At 40.3% G+C, this 17,764-nt stretch overlaps 1 protein-coding gene across 2 annotated transcripts in view; it reads left to right on the forward strand.

The window, feature by feature from the left end:
* Nucleotides 1-1,057: 1,057 nt before the first annotated feature.
* LOC149069554 (uncharacterized) overlaps nucleotides 1,058-17,764 on the forward strand; it is a 232,130-nt gene continuing 215,423 nt past the window's right edge. The window contains exons 1-3 of one of the 2 annotated variants that reach the window (XM_089250180.1): nucleotides 1,058-1,259; nucleotides 8,706-9,230; nucleotides 11,973-14,081. In XM_089250180.1, the coding sequence (XP_089106306.1) occupies nucleotides 8,904-9,230; nucleotides 11,973-14,081 (2,436 nt within the window). In that variant the 5' untranslated portion in view covers nucleotides 1,058-1,259; nucleotides 8,706-8,903. Of the gene's footprint in view, nucleotides 1,260-8,705; nucleotides 9,231-11,972; nucleotides 14,082-17,764 lie in introns of those variants that run through there. The other variant, XM_089250181.1, reaches the window with a different exon arrangement.

The raw sequence follows: 17,764 nt of genomic DNA on the forward strand, positions 1-17,764 counted from the left end.
GTAGTAATTTCTTTTGTTGTTTCCCAAGATATTTGATGACCTCTTCAAAAATTTTTCAAGAATTTATTGTAAGTTTATTATAATTCTAAAACCGTGAACGTTTTTCAGATTCTCATAAAATTTCTAAGAATATAAAGGATAATAAAAGAAGAGAGAGAGAAATCTCTTTTATTTCTACTTATTTTATTGTAGCAGTAACTTTCTTTTTTGTTGTTCGCCAAGATCTTTGGTAACCTCTTCAAAATTTTTCAAGAATTTATTATAACTTTATTGTAATTCTGAAACTGTCAATTAAATTCTCATAAAATTTCTAAGAATTTAAAGGAGATTAAAAAAAATATATATATTTTATTTCTACTTATTTTATTGTAGCGGTAACTTTCTTTTTTGTTGTTCGCCAATGGTAACCTCTTCAAAATTTTTCAAGAATTTATTGTAAGTTTATTAAATTCTGAAACTGTCAATTAAATTCTCATAAAATTTCTAAGAATTTAAAGGAGATTAAAAACAAAATTATTTCTACTTACTATTTATTGCAGCAGTAACTTTTTTTTGTTGCTCGCCAAGATTTTTGGTAACCTCTTCCCCAATAAGCATTAAAAAAAAAATAAGTTAGGGGGGCTTTTTGCTTGGCGGGTTCACGGTCAGGCCAAAGATGAAAAGGCCGCTTTGATTCCTCCGGCATTTCGCGCATTTCCTTGGCGCGAATTCGAAAATATCCCAACAAGGGATAGAGAAGAAGAGAAAAAAAGTTACTGAAAAGCAGAAACACAGAACAGAAGTGCTTTCTCCGTAATCACCATCAGTGGCGATCTTGAGATGGACAACGCGAGTGTGTGATCGTCTGCATAATTTAACTCGAAAACAGAAAAAAATGACCGGTCAAAGCCGATCAATATAAATTTTGAAAAATGTATTTCGTCTGTTTCCCAGGAAGAAAAGTTTGATCGTCTGCTTTTCTTTTTTTTACGCTTCCAACCTGCCAATGATGATGTTGCCGCCGCCAACCTGTTGATCTCGTGGCCGCCGTCGCAGCCCGCCGCGCGTTTTCTTCCTTGCTTTTTCATCAGCACAACAGACGACATCGTCACGACGACCGGCGGCCGACGGCCAACACTTTTTCATTGGATGTGAGCGTCACTTCTCAGAGTCCCAGTGATGTGACAACAGTTCTTTCTTTTTTTTAAAAGTTCTATCTGGGAATTAATTTGCAACGGCGAGGATTACATATATTAGTTCCCAAGTTGTGGTCGCAGCTGGTGAGTCTTTTACCTCGATTTTAGTTATCATTATATTGCATTTTTAAAAGAAAAGTTCGCTCGATATGTCAGTGATATTGACACTCGTCAAATGCGATTGACATCTGTTTGGGTTTGAGGATGGAGTCTAGTCGAGGTGTGTGCCCTTACTTGATTGAAGATTTGAAGATGAAATCGCCGGATATATACGTTACTGTAAACGTGATGAATGCGGTTATTGTACATAATAACCGGTTATTATGCATACTTACCAAACATGTTGGTAATTTTGATAAATTTCCCTAAATGTATCACTTTTGCCGGCGATTATGCATAGTACCCAAGTGTCGTTGGTAAATTTGATAAATTTCCCTGAATTTATCACTGTGATTATGCATAGTACTCAGTTCCTTAAATTAATCACTTTTTCGGTGATCATGCATAATACCGAAACGTCGCGTCGTTGGTAAACATGAGAAATCTTACTACAGACGAATCCCATTATAACGAACTCCAAGAGACCGGAGAAATCACTTCGTTAAAACGAAATTTCGTTATAAAAGAATTCTAGTTTTTTTTGCATTGTTCCTATGTATACTCATCTGGAGGATTAGAAACGTTTTCGTGTTGAAAAGAGATTTTCGCTATATCGGTATTCGTTAAAACGGGATTCGATACATAATAATTCATACTTAGTTATCCTTATATTGGGGTCCGACTGTATCCGATCACACATACTAGACTCACTTGGATTTTTTTTCAAATGAGTTGAATGATTATGATAAATATATTTGAATATATTTATCAAATTGACCAAAGACGCTTGGTTATTATGCATAATCTTCAGTAAAAGTGACAATGTTTTCAATAATTATCAAATTTGTCAACTGTGCTTGGGTATTTATGTATATTCGCCGGTAAAAGTGATAAATTTCAAACTTACCAAGATGATTGGTAAGTATGCATAATAACCGACTTATCACATATACCGTAACAGATATATAAATTTTTTTTTATGCATTTTATGGAAATTATTCACAGTGGAATCTCGATATAACGATATTCTACTGATCAAGAAAAAAATATCGATGTAGAGCAGGGATGCACGATCTCCTGCCCACGAAAGTTGTTCCCGGGTAAAAAAGGATCAATAACCCACAAGACGATAAATACATATGCTGACCATATTTCGGGATATTGAAAATACAGGACGTCGCCACAGAAGTCGCAAGGGAATTAAAGTGTCGAGAAAAATTGTCAAGGGCAAGTAAAGTTTTTCTTGTTACAGCCAAAAATTGTCAAAGTCGGGTAAAGTTACAACCTATCGCTAAAATTGCTGAAAAATCGCTAATCGCGAAAAATGATAGGTACTGTAGGTCAAAGTTTAATTCAGAAAAAAAAGTATACGTTTGACAAATATGTTAGACGAATACATTTGACTATAATTACATTAATTAATTATATAATTGCAATTATATTAATCAATATATGAGTCATAATTATCATTATATAACTTGTAACGTATGAAAATAATCTTAATTCTTGATTTCAAAAATTCAACTTAGCCTTGTTAAAAATAGGGGGAAAAGGGGGACATTTTATATATAGAAATGTTGGGTATGGCCAAAATTACCGGAATATCCCGTAAAATACGGGTCATATGGTTTTAAACTTTATTGAAATGTTCCCGGGCCGCAAGTGGCAGAAATACCGTAAACTGGCTCGACAACTGAAAACGTTGTGCACCCATGGTGTAGAGCAGTGGCTCCCAAAGTGTGGGTCGCAATCCTTCTCCTTCCTCAGAAAGTTCGCACTTATAAACTAGGGGTTCACGAGAGATTTCCCATTTATTTTCATTCTCCGCAACGTAAATGAAAATATGTCAAAACAAAAAATACCTTTACTGAACTGCACTACTTATCATGTGTATCATATAATATAATTTTATCAAATTCTATTTGTAATCAATATATTTAGTTAATAATTATACAGGATGATTTGGAAACAATCATCCGATTTCAAAATTCGAAAACATTTTTGAAAAAAACTGAATGAGATAAGCAATATGCTAATGTATATTAGGGGGGAAGTCTACGCATTATGAACAATATTATTAACGGTCGATTGCAAGCGAAGAATCATTTAGAAATTAGACGATTCTTTCTGAATCACACTGCGTATAGAAATCAAGGAAAAAAATAAAAACATACACCTCATCCTACACTTCCAATTTCATGATAAAACAGAACTGAAAACTAAATAATGAAAAATAATTTGGTTTCGTTCATCACTAATTACGCAAATTGGGAACTGAGAGAAAAACGCGCTCCGAAAAATGCTTTTGAGATAGCACATATACTAATACAAAATCGGGTGTCCTGGTTTTCCTGGACATATGGTCACCATATGTGATAATTTTTTTGTCAAAGGGGGAGAGCTGCGATTGGAAAAGTTTGGGACTCACTGGTATAGAGCAGTGTTTCTTAAATTTTTTTAGCCTATGGCCCCACTTTGCGTCATATTTTCTTCTCGTGCCCCCCCCCCCCCGTCTTCTTCAGCCCCCCGCGAAACTCTCATCCAGTAGACAGACCCTTTCTTTAAATTAATTAATTAAATTGAATTAAATTTAGTCAAAACTAAATGTATAACGAACATAAATTTTATAAACAAAAATTGATCTGGACCGTTGGGTCAGGCGCGAATCCAGACAGGAGAGGGTGATCATCCTTCGCAAGAGTCGAATCAAGTGTGAAAAATTTGCATGTCCCATAAAATATTGAGAGAACTGTACACAATAAATCACTCCTTTCAACGTATCATCCTGGATTCGTGCCTATCATGAACCAGAGTTCAGTAAGCTTCCTTCTTGAAGTGGGGGGGGGGTTCTAAGCAGGGCTGTCTCAACATCAGGGAGTCCCTGGGAGAACTGATGCTATGGGTCGCATACTTAACTGGGAATAACAATTTGTTTTCGTGCCTACTTACTCAAGAAGATCATTGTATGTGATCTCTCATCATGTAAGCCTTCTGTGGGAATGAAGCCCCCTGGTCATGCTTGGATGGGCCAAATGTAAGCCCCGATCTTCCCGTTGAAATGTTTTGCCACATAGAGCAACGGGTCTACAACGGTGAAATTATTCAATCATTGCACTTCACTCATAGTCATATAGTTAACGTGGGAAATAAGGCAAACCCGGGGAGTTACCGGTATCTTCGCTACAGCCCGTTTACATAGCGTTATGCCGATATTACCCCTGCCTCCCTCCTTCCCTTTTTCCAGAAGTCGTCGCTGATCACGTTGGTTGAACGGGAGTGGTCGGCTAAAGATGGCTGAGGGCTGACTAAAGTAGCTAACGGTAGTTTTATGCCCCTGCCGCGTGAAAGATGAATACATGGTTATGATATCGAAAATTGTTTGATAAGTGACGTAATCACTCAACTCGTATAAATGGATCTTCAGTAAACAGAAGGCCAATCGCCCACCCTCGCCCCTCCTTTCTTTTATTCACCTGTAGTCGCTATGTGGTGGCTGGCTTCCTTTGTGAAAAAAGTGTCGTGACTGTCATAAGCGAATTTGAAATTCAATCATGAATTTCGATAATAATTGACAGTTACTGAAAAAATATTACTCGTATCATGGATACAAACACACACGCACAATAACAAACTGAATAAAAAAAAATTAGAAAAACACATTCATAAAGGAAGTTTTAAGAACGGTTTTCTAAACGGAATATTCTGGCGTGATTCTACTCTTTTCGGTAGAAGAAAAGGATGCCGTTACATCGGTCAGGGTGGTGTTCTTTTGAAGAGAAATAATAACAGGAATTATATACATATAGAAGAGAGATTTTTCCAACTGGAAAAAAGATATTTGAGATGCAAACCACGAGTGTTTGTTAGCCATAAATGTTGGAAGTTTGGGATCCGTCTGTCAGTACTTGGAAAGTAAAACTTACCAATATAGATATCGTTTCACACTGAAGTTGTGTCGGGAGGAGGGGAAAAAGGACATTTGAGTTGAAAAAAGTCGACTTTGACCCATGCTCCCCGAATTTTGCGGGACAGAATTCCTCATATCGTTTTTTGCTGTCAGGCTTTTCTTGGGATCCGCACCCGAATCATGTCGCGCAAGAATCAAGAATGTTACATCGAAATAGTTAAGTATCGATGGATGGTGGTTTACTGTCCGCAAAGAAAGATAGAACGCCAGAACTAGCCGCCGGACTTATCCCGTTGCCGATATCTCTTCCAGCCCAGCTTCGTGGCAAAGTCTGGAAGAGAGTGTATGTACCTAACTGTCTGAGTGCGTATCTAGTGTTGTGTCTTATTTTTGTAGTGCCGCCATCAATATTTCAAATTGTTAATGAAGTGTACCCTAATGATTAAATATTTGTATCATTGTAGGCCTGCTGCTCTCTATGGCGAGACTTTTTAACGGGGAGATCGACAAGAAGTTGAGTACCACAGAAACCAACTTCCACCAACCACGACGTGGGGTTCGAACCCGGGTCCTCGCGATGCGAGTCCGTCGCTATAGCCACTCGACTACACTGGAAATTTATCGCCAGCAGGAATGCTCAGCACAAGAAAGGCTGATAGAGCTTCGCCTGGGAACCCAGTGATAAACCTTATAATTTTAAAATTTTTATACTTTAAAACAAATATAAGGGGGTTTGCTAAAACTCTGGCTGAGAAAATGGGTGGGCTGTAATAATACTGTATAGGATGAGAGTATATGTAGGGAACATGACCAGCCGGACCCTATGTAATTAACACGTTGAACACTGACTTCTTGCATACTTCCGAAACTCGGAAAACCTTTCATCTTATATGTTTTTTTTAACCATACAATACCAAAGAATATCCATCGACCGATCGATCAATCAATTTTTCGACTTCGATTCTTATTTCTAAATTTTCACCGAAAAAAAAAGAAATGCCCCTAAAAATGTAAGAAATCGAATTTTTTCTTAATTTTCACTCGTTTTTCAAGTTTTCTTCGTCGCAGTCTGTCGAGACAACTAATGCGACACGAAAATAACAATAATAATAATATTTTTTTTTTGCCCACAATTTTCGTCTAGACGTGAATTTCCCGAAAAATAAAAGAGGAAGAGGACTATCTGAGACTAAAAAGTCACTAAGCATGAGTTTCGCACAATATACAGGATATATACTGTCTTCTTCTTGTAATGATAAGCTTGGAAAGAATAAGGAAATGGCTTTCGATCGATTTCTGTCAAAAGAAAGAAACCAATTTGTACCGGAATGCAGAAATATTATTTTGTACTAAATTCTTGAAATTTTAATGAGATGAAAATCGTCCCCTTTTGATATCTAACCGTTTACCCTTGTCGGTCGCGAATTTGGTTCATTCAACTGAAAAGCTCAATATTTGTGATTTTTTAATATCGATTCGTTTCGATGTCATCTATCTGAGCAGCAATATGTTTTCTCCGCAACGATCTGAGCAACAACATGTTTTCAACTGAGGTCGTCTTTCGATATTTATTTGTGCAACAATATGTTTCCAGGTGGTCGTCTTACGACATTTATTTGTGCAACAATATGTTTTTATAATGATTTTGACAACATAAATTTTTGGCAATGATAAGAAAAACAATAGATTGTTTCAGCAACTATGTAGATATAACAACACTTTTTCAGAATTGTTCATCATTTACCAGATTGCTTTCTTCAGCGATCTAAGTAACTCCACAATTAGTTAAGTACTGTATAGTGAGGTTTTAGCAACGATCTGGGAATATAATAGATTTTAGACAACGATCTGAGGAACAATAGGTTTTAGAAAACGATATGAAGAACAAAACAGGTTTTAGACAACGATATGAAGAACAAAATAAGTTTTAGACAACGATCTGAGGTACAATAGGTTTACATAACAATAAATGTTCAATAATGATGCAATGATAGGTTTATAGGGGAACAACACATGTTCAACAAGGATCCGCGCAAAAAAAATACATTTTTGATAACGTTACCGCCCGAAACTAAGTTTTTAATGCTCTGAGCAACAATAGGAAATACTTTTAACGACGACAATATGTAGTATATACGGAACGATCAGAAACTTTCAGCCCCCCCCCCCAACCAATGTTTTCTTCATGTCGGTGCCTCTGGATCTGAGCAACAATAGGTTTTTGACGATAATCTGAGCAATAACTGGTTTTCAGCAACGATTTTGGGTACAATATATTTTGAACAACGATATGAGGAACAATATATTTTGAACAACGATATGAGGAACAATAGATTTTGAACAACGATATGAGGAACAATATATTTTGAACAACGATATGAGGAACAATAGATTTTGAACAACAATATGAGGAACAATAGATTTTTAACAATGATCTGAGGGAATTAATAGGTTTCAACAACTATCTGAGGAACAATAGGTTTTCAACAACGATCTGAGGAACAATAGGTTTTCAACAACGATCTGAGGAACAATAGGTTTTCAACAACGATCTGAGGAACAATAGGTTTTCAACAACGATCTGAGGAACAATGGGTTTTCAACAACGATCTGAGGAACAATAGGTTTTCAACAATGATCAGAGCAACGATAGAGTTTCAACAACGATCAGAGGAACTGAGGACAACTGGTTTTCAGTAATGCTCTGCACAACAAAAGATGCTTTAAATTCAGGCAACACTGCATGTTCAACAATGATTCGTGAAAAAAAAGATATTTTTTGACAACGTTCCATCTGCATGAAAATAAATTTTTAACAATGAGCAACAATAGGAAACACTTTTAACAGCGATCCGAAAATCGAGTGATTTACAACAATATATAATCTGAGTAGCAATAAATTTTTACAACGGTCGGTGTAACAAGTGGTTTTTTAAAAAAAACAATCGGTGAAGTGGTTCACAAGCAACGATAGGTGTAACAAGAGGTTTTTAAAAAGCAATCGTTGTAACAAGAGGTTTTTAAAAAACGATCAGGGACAAGTGGTTCACAAGTAACGATCTGACACCAGGTTTTCGATTAAGTTCTGAGCAACAATAGGTTTGACAATGATCTGAGCAACAATAGGTTTGACAATGATCTGAGCAACAATAGGTTTGACAATGATCTGAGCAACAATAGGTTTGACAATGATCTGAGCAACAATGGATTTTCTAAAGTTTTTCAATGCTCTAGTAATTATTTACCGTAATATTACTAAATAATGCCATATAATAATAAATTATACCCTTGTAAAATTATTTTTATTAGTCATTATGTAATTATTTTTTGCTAATGTATTTTTCCGTTTTTAATGCTGCAAAAAATATCAATATTGATTCTTTTGGGTAGCCTAGCAAGGCAGCATTCTTCCTCCCAAAAGGATCATTATAGTATTGATTAGTTATTAATTGAATTTTTCCCCACCATGTGTCACATTGAAGCATTTTCTTTTATTTCATATTTTTCTCTTCTCATTCGAACAGCGATCATTCAAGAGATTGCTAAGAAGAAAAAAAGACACACACACTCTCCAATCTATTCTCGGGGGTTTGGCTCCTACCCGAGAGTTTCTTGTCCATGCTCACTGAAGAAAGAACAAACAAGTAGAAGAAGACTGGTGGAATACACACGCACATCATAGCAGCGGAAGGCGACCCTCTTTAGTGGAAGATGACGTCGCCATGACGTCACAAACTTCCCCACGCATCTCTGTCAAAGACAGGGCCCGGGAGATAGAAGCCCGGAGTTCCGAGGCGCCCAAAACTACTACTGTTGGGGCGAATGCAGGGGCTGATGGAGGGGCTCCCACGCAGGGAGACATACTCGCACCACGCGGGACATTGCTGCAGCAACAAAAAAACGCCACTAATTCCCCGAATGTGGTTGTCAGGAGTTCGAAACTGTCATCGTCATCCACAATCACCAGTGCGACAACCACGAAGAGTCGCAGCCAAATTCCTGAGTTCGGGGCCCTACTTGGCGTCGATCATCAGAAGAGGAAGCAACAGGCAAGTATACGTGAATTGCTTACAAAAATATGGGTTGCTATTATTATAGGAAAATATATCCTCTTATATACGGTGCTACCGCCTCGAAGGAAGTAACACTTCGGAAATTGATGGCCGAAGACTTGAGGTGGGAAGATGACTTTGTGCGTGAACATACTGTATGTTCTTCGTTTGCATTGCGGCGCTTGACCATATTAGAGCTTACTGAAAAAAATGGTGCTAAGAACATATTCGTGTCCTACAGGAATAAACTGAAAATGAAAGAGGGGGTTTCAACCTATTAGCGGGTACAGGGCGGGGGGAAGGGTTGCGCTGTATTTTCACCTCAACCTATGCCAATAATAAGAATTTTTTTAAGTCGCATACTACCACGTCTCCCCTTTGTTTCAAACTCTCTCGAGTCGCGAGCACTGCTTATGCCCACCATTAAACAAAGAGCACCCCTTATGGCAACTTTGCCATTCCCATGCCTAAAATTTACATAACTGTACTACTTGACTGCAATTTATACAGGGTGTTTAATTGAAGCGTTGATCAAGTGTTCGCGGGCACGAAATTGGCCACGATGAGCAACAAGTTGAAGATGGCTGTGCTAAAACAACCAACTCATTATTAGCGCAAGAGAAGAAACAAGCAGTTTCTCGAGGACAGACTGACCTGCAGCTCACCTGCTTCTGCCCTAGATTTGAAATTTTCCTGATCCGCATTATACCTATCGCATTGCAAATCACTAGACCTTCTACAAATTACCATCTATTTGCAAGAATAATTTTTTTTTCGATTGCGAGCTGATAAATGCTCCCCCCCCCCAACACGAAACAAAGAAAATTAACTCCACCCATCGCTTTTATTTTTCCCACTATGATACAAAGACACCTGCCATGAAGTGTGTGGCTTTCTAGGAAGATAATACTTTTTTTTTTTTTGGGAAGAAAAGTCTTTTTGTATTATTTTTATATTGGGCGTATATTTCTTTTCTGTGCTGAAAGAAAGGGGGAAAAAAACACAGTCTAGCTGTTTAGGGCCGTTTAAGTATTGCGTCAGCAGATTTTTAGCCATTTTTGACCCCTTGTCCCCCCCCTCCCCCGTCAGCTTTGCCCCCCCACCTCCTAACGCATATCGTGATCAGTACGCGGAGGGGGACTCGTGCCCCCCCCCCCACCCCCCGCAGAAGATCGAAAATTTATTTCGCTGATGCAAAAAAATATTTTTCGAAAAAATAAAATTTTGGACGAGAGAAAACACACACACCTTTATATATTAATTATAAGGCTAAGAACTCAAAATTTCTTTTTAAGAAATTCATTGCGACCCACCCTATATATATATATACTAAACTCATGCCCCGCGCGCCAAACGTTAGGCCTCCCTTAGGGTTACCTGATGTGGTCCACCACCTTGAATCTAATGTTTTTTAAATTGAACTAAGCGGCACATTTACGAATTGCTTAACCAATTGCACGATTCCAGAGCATTTGAGCGTCCCGTAGCACATTTTCAGATCAATCAAGTGACCCTCGGTATATTTACAGATGACATAAGGGACCTGTGGCACACTTCCAAATTACACCAATGACTCACGGCAGATTTACAGATCACCTAAGTGGCTCGTCACAAATTTACGAATCACCTATGCGACCTGCAGATCACTCAAGTGGCTCGCAACACATTTATAAATCTTTTAAATGACCCACATCATATTTACAGATCACTTAAGTGAACCCGCAGCGCATCTACAGATTACTCAAGTGGCTCACAACACAGTTCGAGATCACTTTAGCGGCCCGCAGACCATTTAAATTTTTTTTTTCAATTAAAAGATCCGTGGCATATTCATAGATCACTTAGATGGCCCACCGAATAGTTCTAGATCATTTAAGTGACCCGCAGCCCATTCACAGATGACTCAAGTGGGTGTCGCGTACTTAACTGGCCCGAAAAATCCAGTTTAGGAGCCTCGGGGTTATTATAATTTTTTGGGAACTGAAACTTCCAGAGATACTGTATTATAGAACTCTATTGGTCACTCATACGGTCACTCAAGCATTCACTTGGTCATTCATACAGTCACTCACTTGGTCATAAATACAGTCACTCACTTGGTCACTCATACAGCCACTCACTTGGTCACTCATACAGTCACTCACTTGGTCACTCATACAGTCACTCACTTGGTCACTCACTTGGTAAGTCTAACGGTCATTCACTCACACGGTTACTTACTCACCCACTTCTCTGTATTACGGTAATTCAATCACTCATATGGTAACTCAGCCACTCATATGGTAACTCAGCCACTCATATGGTAACTCAGCCACTCACTTGGTCAATCATACAATCACATACTTGCTCAATCACACGGTCAGAGCAGGTAAAATGTTCGGGGGGCGGAATATACCGGCTACAGGGGACGAAATGACGGAGGCGAAATTTCCGTAAACTATGTGTTACGGGGTTGGAATGAAGAGGTTTCAGGTCGGTAAATTGAGTTTCCGCCGTGTAACCAAATTTACGAACACGTTCTCGAAAATGGAGCTTGTCATTCTCGAGAGCCCTGAAGTGAAGACTCACTTGATTTCTGAAAGTGTTCCTCGAAGAGGTTTCTTCTTTTCTTTCTCTCTTTAGAGGGTCACGGAATAACAAAATAGCGATAATAATGAATAAAAGAAAGAAAAAAAAGAACCTTTTCCAGATTGTAACAAAATAAATAATATTTCCAAAAATGTTCCTTTATATTTCAAGGACGAAGGTCGAGGTTTCCTAAGAGTGGATCCGAGTGTCGAACAGCAACATCGCAGATGCAGCGACGGTGACCTCATCTCGACCACAGTCGCCGCTCCAGGTCACATCGACAAGACTTCGCCACCGCCGGTCCCACCGCGTCTGCGACGGTCAAGCTGCGAAAGTGGTACCACAGCAACGTGTTCATCCAGCCCAACAGCAACAACAACAACGACCGGAACTAAAGTGGAACCGTTCTTACTCAGCCGAGCCGAAGAAAAGAGAAAAGGTAGCTGTAGCGGTAATAATAATAATAATAATAACAACAACAACAACAACGACAATACTAAAGGATCAGCAAGAGGGCCCGCTGCCGCCGCCACCGTCAAGAGTGGAGGCCCCTCGCCTATATTGGGCTCATTCAAGAGCAGTGGTAGCGTCAGTGGACCTCCTCTTCGAAAGTGCGAAGAAACGGGTGGAGTTGCGACGCTCACTACCTCCTCGTCCCCCTCCTCCTCCTCCTCATCCTCTTTTTCCGCTGCAACCTCTGGTGATGATGTCGGGATTTCTATCTTTAGCAAACGATGCCGTAACCCTATTTTGTGTTCTTCTTCTTCCCCGTCGTCCTCGGCAGTTCAGCAGAACAACAGCAGCAGCAGCACCACCAGTAACAGCCCTCTAGAAGATATCATAGCATCTCTGGAGAGGATATGCGACGAATTCGATTCCACGGGCGAAAAAATTGTTAGTTCCCGAGCAAAAACAACAAACTGTAGGAACGAGATCTTCAAGAGCAGCAGACTAAACGCTCCAGAGAATAGCGTGATCCGCGAATCCTCGCAAGAAGTCGAAGAGGACGACGAAGACGTTGTTATTAGCAGGAGGAGCAGGGGGAGTAGTTGTAATGATGATGGTGGAACCGATTCGGTTGTCCGCGACGACCGTCTTGCGATCGGACACGCTTCAGAACCTTGCGTCGATGTGATCGGGAAATGCGGTCTCGACGCTGGTGTTAATGACGACACCAAGTCGTGCGGCGTGAAACTATGTTCGAAAACTGAAGAAAACAAACTTTACGTGAGCCGTGCTCGACTGTACCTTTCGGATGTTGCCGCCGTTGGTCAAGAGGTTGCTTCACCCGCTAGAGACGACAGCGGCAGCGCTGTCGAAAAAACTCAAACGAGGCAAGTGATAGGAGCCCCGTGCCCACCGGACTCGAATCATCTTCATCACCAAAAACGACCTGTTCCAGTGACCAGAGATCACCTAAAGGACTGCCCTGAACGGTCCCAAAAATCCTTTCCTCGGAACTCAGGTACTGACTCAAAGGAATCGGACAATTCGAAGCCATACTCGTTGGCGAATTCGATCGGTTCACCCACCACCCTTTCGGAAACGAATCATGCCGGAACCACTGAAGAGAACCCGAAGAAAAGCATTACGTCGGGATTGACTAAAAGATCCCTACCAGCATCGACGCAAAAACCCTCGACACCAGACTCACCGAAAGTACTGCAGAAGCCCAGCCTGCCGACGTGTTTGTTTCATTCGAGAAAGTCCGTCGCGGATGTCAGGAACTCTTCGGAAATCCCTTATAAAAACCAAAGATCCGGAAGCTATGGGGGTGAGACCAGATCGTCCAATCCCGAATCGGCGAAATCCATTCTAGCCGGACTCGACTTCGGGAAGTACCGAAAGAGGCGAGATGCTCGTCAAGGTAGTTGTAGTGGCGGTGACTCTGTCCCCAGTAAAGTAGAAAAAGTCGAAGACAGAGGAGTGACGATGGAGAATTCGAAGACCTTGAAGTCTTCCAGTCTTTCGAAGGCCAGCAGCAAGAAACTCAAGGACTTCCTGGACGCCCTGAAACCCCAGCAGCTGCAGGAGACTTCGACGACGTCCAAGAAGAAGAGGAAGGTCCCTTTCTTGTGCCGGACAGCGTCCTTCGCCAACACCGAAATTATCGACGATCCGACTCGTCCAGCGGCTTCTTTCTACCTGAGTGACGACAACAGCGACAGGGGTGACGATTCGGCCACCAGGGATGAGGATGACGCCTCGTCATCGTCCTGCTCATCTTCCAGGAAGACTTCCACTTTGCCGAGGAGGAAGAGTCCATCTCACCGGCCGGTGGTAAGTAGAAATCCCACGTACGTAAAATTCAAACATTCATTGCATTTCTATTTCATCAGTTTGATTACATGTTTCACAGGCAACTGATCCTATCTGAATCTGTAACAATAACAGTGAGTTAAAATGATCAAGATCGTTGTTGAAAACATATTGTCTTTCAACAATGACCTTAGTCAAAAATACCATTTGAAATAATTTTCAAAAGAAACATTGTCCGCATTCAAGATTCGATGACATTTAAATCGACGGACTGTCTGCAAAAAGTTCTCCGGTCCCATCTCTGGTAATACAGTAAAACCCCCTCTTAACGGTCACCCTTCAGATGTGGTCACCCCCGTTTACGGCCAAAATAATATTTTCCCTTGATATAATAAAAGCATGCCTCTTAAACCTCTTATTAACGGTCACCCCCCCTCTTTTATGGACGAATGTTTTTGTCCCGCCGGTTTTAGGGTTTTACTGTAGTAGTATTTGCGGCATAAGCGGATACAGGCTTTTCGAACGGTGGTGAATATTTACCTCTGCCCCTTCACCTACGCTAATACAGTAAAACTTTTCTTTTGCAGACACCAAGTCACCGGCGGGACAAAAAAATTCGTCCGTAAAAGAAGGGTGACCGTTAACCAGTGGTTTGAAATGGCATACATTCATTATGCAAGGGGAGTCATTATTTGGCTGTAAAAGAGGGATGACCACATCTGAGGGGTGCCCGTTAAGAGAGGCTTTACAGGCTTAAATACAGTTTTTTCACTGAATGGTGGAGGCGACCACCCTCTATCGTCCTCCCACTGTATCCACCTATGTTTTGTGGTGCCATACGTTGTACACGAATAACACTAAATACCCATAAAATGTCACTTAGGCCCCTTCTTTCCCTGATTTTTGTATTCTGTTGTTATCAATGACTCGGTCGCTCTTCCGATATGAGCAGAGAGGAAATAGGGCTTCCAATTTTTTCCCCAAATTGGGAAAATCAGCGTAAAAAATTTGTCACCTATGACAGTGGTTCTCAAACTGAGAGACGCTGCTATCAGCGGCGTCACCATACTTTGTCAAGGTCGTCACGCAGAGGAGAGTTGCAGCACAGATCTGGGTGGGGACGACGAAATAATGATTCTGATATCAATGTTCCCGTTCATCGATAAAGTATGAGTTACTTACCCCGACGGGCGAATGTGATTCACCATACGGGGGTTCCCCGAAGGGAGCATTTATTTTCTCAATCAAAAAAAAAAAAAAAAAATTGCTAAAAATATATACATTCTATATCACCGGAGCACCATTGGTCCGAGATTAACAATTCACCTTACAAAACTAAGTTAAGTTTACACAATGTGATTCCTGTTAAAAAATAAAATTGAAACAAAACTTTTCCCACGAGAGGTCTGTCTAGAGAATTGTTACAAACTTATCCATGACGAATCGGGACTCAAACTCAGACTTACACAGCCGTAGATTAGCGCTGGGGCAAGGAAGATTTTGATAATAAGAGCAAGGACGAGCGTATATGATCGTTAAGGCGAGGGAGTCATGGATATTCAATCATAAAAGCAAGAGAGTTTTTAATCAGTAATGGTAAGGGAGCCCTTGAATTTTTAAAGTTTGGGAACCGCTGATCTATGATGATAACTTTATTTCGTATAGTTGTTTTTTTTGTGTTTGTTTTTTTTGGTGGTATAAACATATCCAAAAGTAGTATGCCAGTCTCACAAACATGAACTAATGAATGGAGCGTCTAAGCGCAAATTTTATGGGTGGGACTATGAGTAAATGTGCAGTTTCCCAATAAAAGATCAAAATGAAATAATCAATCTTTTATTGGGGGAAAAATAGATTGACACTTACACATTATATGAAAATCAGACATTTTGTCATTTTAAAATATGGAAGACGGCCGAAAACATGAAGGCGCCCAAGTGCCGCAGTGCTAATAAGATCGTCTACCCCCCCATGAAGGCTGCCGTCAGGTCCGCGGGTTTGATTCTGGGGGAAGTGTTTCTCTACCAAACCTGAGGCGACCACCTACAGATGACGCTTTCATTTCCGACTCAACTCGATCGGTAGTAAATTGCTGTATGGCGGTATGACCGGAGTTGGTGTGCGGTAAAGTACTACTGGTACCACTCAACCGTACACACCTCGTACACATTCTTTTAACGAATTGGTACATGCCTGAATGAGCGTGTACGTGTTTTGAACCTATCGTGAAGTTTGTTTCTGTGTAATGCTGCCATCTGCCAAAATTTTTTCTAAATATGAGTGCAGTGTAAGGATTGAATAATAAAGTAGTAGCAGTAGTGCAACACGAAACAAGTACAACTTTGACAGCATAAATACGCTGGACAACGCATTATGTACAGACATACGCCAGACTTTCCTGCATGAAACCGTTAAAAATTTCTCAGAGGAATGTTCACGAGGTGTATGTAGGTCAAGAAGTAGTAGTAAGTTAGTAGCAGTAGTGGGAACAGGCTGAATTTTGTCTCTGAAATCCGGGAACTTTCTTGTACCGGCAGTGTTTAATCCATTTGTGTACGAAGGTACCAAAGACAGAAATTTCGTTTCGACCAATTGATGGCCGAGAGAAAATACGAGCTCGACGTTTAACGTCATTCATTGTATGTGTGGTCGGTCCAGGGCCTATCTCTCACGAGTATTTTCCACCGTCTTCGATTTCTATCCGCCTTCTTATTCGTATAATAAAGCTCTCTTCGTGCCTAGAATTCTATCTCAATTTTTTTTTCTTCTTCTTTTTCAATATGGACGATCCGAGATAGAGCAATTAACTTTTCTATCTTCTCGTCCCTCCCTTCTGATTTTTGACTGATGGAAGTTCTGATCGAACTTGAGGATCGAACATAATGACGCTCCGGGGTAAGTTGTTCGTTCCACAGCATCTGTTTATGTGCTGTGTGTTTGTTCTTGGATATGAATTTATTTTTAATAGGATTGTTTTACTGGAGGGGATGGGATGGGATGCGAGTGGAATATATAGGATGTTTGGCGCGATTGAAATTCTTATCGCTAACGCCACCACCGCCTGGAGGCCAAATTAAAACAGCTTCGCTTAATCACTTGATGGCTTTGTCGGCGCGAAAGATTAGCGGAAATTAACGGGAAAGCCCAGTTTTGACAGTGGTTTGCTTTTTTTCTTCAATTCGAATGAGAGCGGTATGGCCCGAATAATTGTCGCCATGGAAAACCACACAACTGCGTCAGAATTTGTCAGAGTGCAGTCAAACTTGGTTAAAACGTCCTCGATTGTTACGACACTTTGGCTATAACGTCAATAATTGGTTGTCCAGACTGATTACCATAGAGAATAATGTGAATGAACCGAACTTATAGTGTGATTGAAAAGCAGTCACCTTCTTGGATATAACGACAAACGTTACGTTACTCTAGTATATGTTTCTATGACGTTTTCCCCAGAAATTCTTGATATCAGAGCTGACCATATACACGGAACGTTCGTCTATTAAACCTGACGTTGAAAAAAATATTTATGGCATATATGTTCCGACCAGGTCCGTCTTAAGAGCATCATGGGCCCCCGGGCCAATTGATTTTGCTGAGACCTTACCAAACAAATTCTAGAAAATTTCAACCAGGTCTCATTTTTGTGAGGCCCCTCTTCGCTTGAGGCCCCTGGGCCATGCCAGGGTAGACCCATGCCTTAAGAC

Source organism: Pholcus phalangioides, unplaced genomic scaffold, assembly GCF_987345545.1.
Source record: "Pholcus phalangioides strain wild (caught in Gottingen) unplaced genomic scaffold, Ppha-v1.0 ptg000022l_1, whole genome shotgun sequence".
Lineage (NCBI taxonomy): Eukaryota > Metazoa > Arthropoda > Arachnida > Araneae > Pholcidae > Pholcus > Pholcus phalangioides.